The 7,362-nt window shown below is 55.8% G+C and overlaps 1 protein-coding gene across 1 annotated transcript in view; it reads left to right on the top strand.

Moving 5' to 3' along the window:
• Positions 1-1,135: 1,135 nt before the first annotated feature.
• The window catches only part of ZBP1 (Z-DNA binding protein 1), a 10,186-nt gene continuing 3,959 nt past the window's right edge, over positions 1,136-7,362 (top strand). The window contains exons 1-4 of the mRNA XM_045296905.1: positions 1,136-1,169; positions 3,418-3,666; positions 6,551-6,616; positions 7,157-7,330. Of these exons, the coding sequence (XP_045152840.1) occupies positions 1,136-1,169; positions 3,418-3,666; positions 6,551-6,616; positions 7,157-7,330 (523 nt within the window). The remainder of the gene's footprint in view (positions 1,170-3,417; positions 3,667-6,550; positions 6,617-7,156; positions 7,331-7,362) is intronic.

Raw genomic sequence — 7,362 nt, forward strand, 5'->3', positions numbered from 1 at the left:
TGAAGGATGCAGAGGGGTGGGCTGAGGTGGGGCTGTTCGTCTATTCCCACCAGCACCCCTAAGGTAAGTACCATGCCCCCTCTTTCTGTTGTGGTGAAAACGCACACGCAGTCACGGGGGGGCCAATGCAACGTCGCCATTGACGCCCCAGGTCACACAGACAGCGGAGAGTGGGGCCGGGACTGGGTTTGAACCCCAACACTGTCCTGATGGGGTACCGATTGAGCTGCTCACCCCAAGCTCAGTGGCTGGAACCCACCCCCTGCTCTGCGGGAGAAAGATGAGGCTGTGTGCTCCCCTAAAGACTGACAGTCCTGGAGACCCACAGGGCAGCTCCACCCTGCCCCACAGGGTTGCTGTGAGTTGGTATTGACCCGATGGCTTTTGGTTTGGGGCTTGTTTTTGTGACCCTGGCAACCGAGCCTTACCCCAGAGATTGTCCTGGGAGCAGGTCGGAGAAGCAGCTACAAGGGGGCATTTTCTGGTCTGTGGTTCTAACCCTGCTTCAGAGCTTGATGTGGTCTGTGGGCTGAGGACAGGTGCCCCAGACAGCTAGATTTTATGGGGCAGCAATCAGCCAGGAAACAAAAGGCAGTGGCAGGTAAACCCGCCTTTGTCATGCACTCAGGCACCCCAGACCTGTTTGTCCTCTGGGAAAGAGGCCCCTTCCTGTTCACCTGCCCCAGGTGAGGCACTCACTCTCAGGAGACTGGGATTCACAGCTCAGGGGTGAACCACGGGGGCCCTGGCCCCTGGCTGTCTCCTCTCTGTGCCAGCGGGGGGGGGGGGCGGCAGGGAGCCCCACTGGAATACTCTGGTCACCCCCAGCAGATGCCTCCCCGCCAGCGTCTAAGTGTGGGTGGGACAGGGGCGGGTGTCACCCTGTCCAGCTCATCAGCTGTGCTTTCGATTCTGTCTCTTGACTAAGCTCCACACGCTAGTTTCATTTTCTTCTTCTGCGGAAAGTTCTGCAGATCTGGATGACCAGACAGTCAGCCTAAACTTCCTGGGTGTAGATCTGCCAGCTACCAGCGGGGGCTGAAGGACCCAAGACTTGCCCAGAAAGAGGGACCCAGCCTCCACTCACCCACACAGGCCAGGTCACTGCACCAGGAGCCAGAGGCCACTGTTCAGCATGGCTGAAGCCCCCATTGACCCAGACACAAAAGGTACAGTATCTTTTCCGGCAAAAAAAGTATTTTGGGGGGCTGGGGGGTCCAGGGTGGGAGCTTCGGGGTCTGGTTCCTTCAATGGCTCAGAGCACAGCAGCGTGGCGAGGCCCAAGATGCCACTAGAGCTCCCGTCGCTAGGCCAGTGGGTTGGCACTTTTTTCTTAACGTGCTCAACTCAAAACTCACTGCCAGTGAGCCCATGGGCACTCACAGCGACCCGCTAGGACGGGGTGGAACTTCCCCTGGGGTTCCAAAGCCAGAACTCGGCAGAAGTAGAAAATCTCATCTTTTTCCCAAGGGACGGCTGGTGGGTTCACACGTCAGGCCCCATGGGTCTTGGCTCCGGGCGTGGTTCACTCGGCCCCCAGGGTTCTAGGTGCCGGGCAACACCCTTGGGTGCATCTTCCCAACCACAGCCCTCAGTGACAAAGGCCAGGCCTTCCTCGCCATCTTTATGGAGGGCAAGACCAGGCTGGGAGAGGGGATGTGACTTTTTGGGGTGGAGCCAGGGGTATTTTGGGTGGGAAGCAGCTTTGTTTGACAAGATGCGCATGCGAGAGGGCGTGTCCCGCCCCCTCACCCACCCCACCCACCCTGTTGTGCCAGATCAGCAAAGGTTGAGGGTAACTGGGCTCAGGCACTTACTCAGTGTGGTGGTCTCTGTGGGCCGGGGGCTGGGGGCCAGTCCTTTGTACTACTGTCTTCTCTTTGCTAATGCTCCACCCCATCCCCACCCCCCAGACTTGGAAGTAGTGCTGCTCTTACGCCCACATCACAGATGAGAAACTGAGGCACTGAGGAGTCACCCAGCCAGTAGGCCTCTCAAATGTGGGGGAACCGCCACCACAGGGCCCCAAGGAGGGATGGGGGGTGCTGGGGGTGGGCGGCAGGGGGTGGGGAGAGGGATGTCCAGGCCACTCAGTGAAGGTTTCTTCCCGGCTGATGTAACCTCCCTTTCAACTGCCCACTCACATCGGGCCCTGTGTCCAGACACACTGGCTGGGGGGCAGGGGCTGGGCAGGCCCTGAGTTCTGCTTCACACCCTCACTGAGCCCCCACTTCCGGGTTAGAGGGCTAGGCGGCGGGAGTGGCGGCCGAGCAGGGGGGAAGGAGAGCCAGCCTCCTGAGCAGGTGCCCCAAGGATCCAAAATTTCCCAAACGAGGCAGAGACCAAGCTGCATGACCAGGGGGATGCCCCACCCCTCTACCCACTGGGTGTCATTTCCGGAAAGGGGTGACACCCCAGGTGGTGTATTGTTTTGCCCTGGGCTCATGGAGAATGAAACATTGTAACCACCAGGGGATCTGCCCCTTTATCTCCTTCCCCAGTCAACCCAGCACCAGGAAAGAAAATGTGAAAGGTGCTCTACCCACAAGCCTCCTGGGGTTCTTGGGGACGAGAAGCCCCTGGGGACCAGCGAGACAGCTCACCCCATCTGGGCTCTGGCTCTACCCCTACCCCTCAGCCCAGGCCCAGCTCCCCGGAGAGCAGCTTGGTCTGATGGGAGAGCATTTGCCCTGGGAGGAATCCCAATGACCGGGACCCACTCACTCAGTCACCCACCCACCCCCTTACCAACTTACTCACCCACCCACCCACTTACCTGCCCTCTTGTCCACCCTCCTGCCCATTCACTCATCCATCCCACCCTAACTCACCCAATCCACCCCCGCCACTCATCCACTCACCCCCTCAATCACTTACCTCCTCCCTCACCCACCCACCCCCTCACTCCCTCGTTCACTAAGCCCCCTACCCACCCACTCACCTCCTCACCCATCCACCCACTGCTGGCTTCTGAGTGCCCGCCGGGTACCCAATGCTGTGCTAGGACAAGGGCTGCCCCGGGAAACAGGCTAGGGTCTTTGAGGCCATTCTCAGAGAGCCGCACTAGCAGCACCCGCCGCCCGGAGCTCCCACCCGACCAGGTACAAAGACCCAGGGTGAGTGGACTGAAGGGAGGGAGTCAGTGCTGGCCAGCTGAGCAGGGTCTGCAGGCCCTGGGGGGCATGGAACAATCTGGGTGCACACTGGGTGGCTGAGACCTGAGGGGGCGGGGCCCCGTGTGAGTGCCTGTCGGGTTCTGGTCAGGCAGCAGCAGGTCCCTCCCAGCTACAGGGACCCTGGGGCTTCTGCCTGCTCCAGGAGGAGGGAGAAGGGGGCCCTGCTGCCCCGCTGGGAGCCTGTCTGAGGGCAGGGTGGCAGAAGGAGCCTCAGTCCCCCAGCCACCGTCCTCCCTCCTAGGTGAGCTGCAACAGAGTGTCCTGCAGGTGCTGCGGGAGGCTGGCTGCCCCCTGAAGACCTCCCAGCTGGTGAAGAAATGCCAAGTGCCCAAGAAGGAGCTCAACCAAGTCCTCTACCGAATGAAGGCACAATCCCAAGTCACCCTGGTGGAACCAGTGACCTGGCGCCTGGGTGGGCCTGAACCTTCAGGTTCCCAGGGGCCGGCTGAGCCTGGACCCAGACCCAGTAGCAGGCCCACAGAGGAGGCAGGTAAGATCGAGCCCACGCCCAGATTCAGATCAGTGGACCTGGCTGCCCGGGGGCCTCTCCCACACCCTCCTCAGGCGGCCTAGGTAGTGGCGCATGATGCTTGGCAAACATTGACAACCCTGACCAGCATGCATGGTTGTGCCTAAATGCCAGACTCATTTCTGGGCATATTTGACCTGCTGCTTCCAAAAACGACACTCATTTCCCCCAGAAGCTCTGGATTCTGAAATATGGGACATAAGCCAGGCACCACCCTTGGCCCTCCTCGCCCACAAAACATCAGGATAGTTTAATGTTCTGTTAGCAGTGCACACTGGCTTTGTTTAAAGCCCTTTGTGTCGTGGTAAATGTTTAGGTCAAGTTATACTTCACCGGCTGGCCTTTGGTCCAGAGATATATTTGAACCGTGTAAATGACATGAACTTGGAATTTTCCCCAAGATGAGACTTTCTGCTCCCAGAAAAGGACTTCTGCCCTCAGAAACCCACAAGAGAAGTTCCCCCTCTGTCCCACGGGTTCACTATGAGTTTTAATCGATTGACTGGTAGTGAGTTTGGTACAATCGATAGAGATCCAAATAGTTGGTCAGAGTTCAAACTTCCTTCCTACAGCTAAAAGTAAAATGCTCCGGCACGGCTTCTCCACCTGTGCACAGAAACTCTTAAAAGAAAAGATAGGATTTTCTTAGGAAGGAGTCGATACCACCTCTGAGGCATTGAACACGTTGTCCGTCGACTTCTACACATGGAAATGTGTTCTGACATGTTTACTGCACAATTTGAGGAGGAAATTTTAGATCTTCCAAATGTGTATGAAGACTGCTGAGCAGCTGTTCTCGACACCCTGGAGGGGCTTTTTCAGTTCCCAGGCTGCGTCCTGGCTGTGCAGGACCCAACTGGTAGGCTCTACGTAGATGGGCGGCCCCCCACACCACAAGGGAAAACCCACTGCCCTCTCATGGATTCTAACTCAGACTGGCTTATCAGACGGAGAACTGCCCCTGGGGGTTCCAAACCTTTACATCTCTGAAAGGCTGCAGAGTGAGTGGCAGGTTTGAACCACTGACCTTATGATTGGCAGTTGAATTCTTAACCAACTAGTCACCGTGGGTCCATCTACAGCTTCCCTGGGAAATCCCTTAATACCTAATTAGTTTTTCAGATATTCTTACCTTTTTGAGGGGTCTTATCCTTTAAGTTGTGGGTCGTATTTGAAACTCAAAACTCACCGTCATCAAGTGGATGGCTGCACGTGGAAACCCTTGACATCGTGAATACATGAGGCTAACTTAGTGGCGTGGAGCATGTGGAACACCATATTTAAGAAATTTCGCCTCATGCCATCTGTCCAAGGAAGTTTTTTAAAATTAGCGCCCCAAATAACCCCAGGAACAGGCCTAAAAACTAAGCCACCACGGAAACCTTGTGTCTCTGTTGGGCTGTGTGGTGGTCACAGAAAAGAAGGTTGTGGTTGTAACTTCGGGCAACCCCTGGTGTGCAGGAGCAAGCAGCTCTGTGGAGGTTTCAAGGTGTGACCTTCAGTGTTGCCAGGCCGTCCTCCCGTGGCATCTCCGTCGGGGTTGGGGGTGGTCAGCCAGCTGCCCTTGAGGCCAGGAGTCAAGAGCCTGTTGATACTGGAGCCAGGGACTCCAGCAGAATAGCAGACTGATTAATAGCATGTGTACTATCACACCGAGAGCAGAGACACCCTCCAGGACAGAGGGGGACCGCCCCTCAGCTTTCCAACGCGGTTGTCTTTGTGGAAACACACTGCCTTCTCTTTCCCGGAAGAGCAGCTGGTGGGTTCGAACCACCGACCTGCTTTTCAGTGAGCAGCCTGATGCCTCACCACTGGGCCACCAGGGCTTCTTAGTATCACTCTGGATCCTTTTTTTATAGTGTGATGACCAACAACACACACAGAGCTGACATTTACTGGGGACGGAGCGGTTTCCAGGTTCATGGTTATTTGACTTGGTCCTCTGCAACCCTGGGAGGGAGCTCCTCTCCTCTCCTCCCCTATCCCATCCCACACTGTCCTATCCTGTCCTGTCCTGTCCATCCCACACTGTCCTATCCTATCCTGTCTTATCCCATCCCACACTGTCCTCTCCTCTCCTCTCCTGTCCCATCCCACACTGTCCTCTCCTCTCCTCTCCTGTCCCATCCCACACTGTCCTATCCTATCCTGTCCTATCCCATCCCACACTGTCCTCTCCTCTCTTCTCCTATCCCATCCCACATTGTCCTATCCTATCCTATCTTATCCCATCTCACACTGTCCTATCCTATCCTGTCCATCCCACACTGTCCGATCCTATCCTACCTATCCTATCCTTCCCTCCCCTCCCCTCCCCTAACCCTATCCTATCCTACTCTACCCTACCCAATCCTATCCTACCCCATCTACTCTATTCTACTAGAATCTATTTGACTCTAATTTATTCTTTTCTAGTCTGATCCAATTCTGACCTATTTCATTCCACTCTAACCTTTTGTCACCTGTCTTAATCTATCATAATTCATTTGATTAGATTTTAATTGATTCTAATGTATCCTCTCCTATCCTAATCTATTATCTTCTATTTGATTCAATTCTGTTGAATCGTATCTACTTTATTTTATTCTAATGGAGTCTATTGGATTCTGAGCTATTCTAATCTACTCTGTCTCCCTGGTCTACAAGACAAGAAACTGGGCCCCAGGGGCCCCTTAACACCCACCAGGTCACACAGCGGAAGGGGGCAGGGTGGGATCTAGGCCCTATTTGTTGAACTCTGGAGTCTGAGTTAGAAACTACTGGGGTTCACCTTTGGAAGGGACCCTTCCCCCCGACCCACCCTCATCCCCGTCCTATGCCCTCTGACCTACTTTTCTGTCTCCAGCCCAGAGGTGCCTGCCAGATGCAGCCAACATTCCACAGAGCCCTGCGCCCTCCCTCACTGAACAACGTAAGCATCTCCCTTTCCTCTCGCCCACCCCCAGGGACCTAGGCCCACTCACCCCAGCCCTCCTGGGCCACCTGGGATGTCCAGACCACCCAAGGGCCATGACCCACTGCCATGAGGTCCCCCTGTGTTTGGTGGCAAGGCTCTGTCTTTGTAATAAAACATTTACATGGCCAAGGAATGATTTCTCTGCCTAGTGACCAGTTACCGTCAGCTCTCCCCTGACTCATGTGACCTCAGGTGTGTCAGTGTACACCCACCCTCCACAAGGCTGTCAGTGGCTAATTTTTCAAAAGTAGACTGCCAGGCCTTTCTTCCGAGGTGCCCCTGGGGGCACTCAAACCTCAGCCTTCACTGCCCGTGCCACCCAAGGATTCCTGTTCAACCAGCAGTTGATCTGACTTGTGTACCTACTGGATGCCAGATGCTTCCCGGTCCCTTGTGCAGCGATTTCCACACTGTTATGACACCCACTTGACAGATGAGGAGTCAGCGCACAGAGGGGCCCTGGGGCCTCCTAACCATGAGCCTCCTGCTTTGCAGAGGAAAAGATTTACAGGCTGCTGGAGGCCAATGGGCCCCGGAGTGCTCTGAGCATCGCCCAAGCCTTGGGGAAGAAGACGTCGAAGGAAGTCAACCCGGATTTGTACACCTTGAGGAAGTGGCACCTCCTGAGCCTGGAGCAGACGTCAATGTTATGGGACGTTCATCACCCAGGTGGGCCCTGACCCATCCAGGGGTCTGAGCTG

Source organism: Echinops telfairi, unplaced genomic scaffold (genome assembly GCF_000313985.2).
Source record: "Echinops telfairi isolate 266 unplaced genomic scaffold, ASM31398v2 ScPeMD7_7413;HRSCAF=8451, whole genome shotgun sequence".
Lineage (NCBI taxonomy): Eukaryota > Metazoa > Chordata > Mammalia > Afrosoricida > Tenrecidae > Echinops > Echinops telfairi.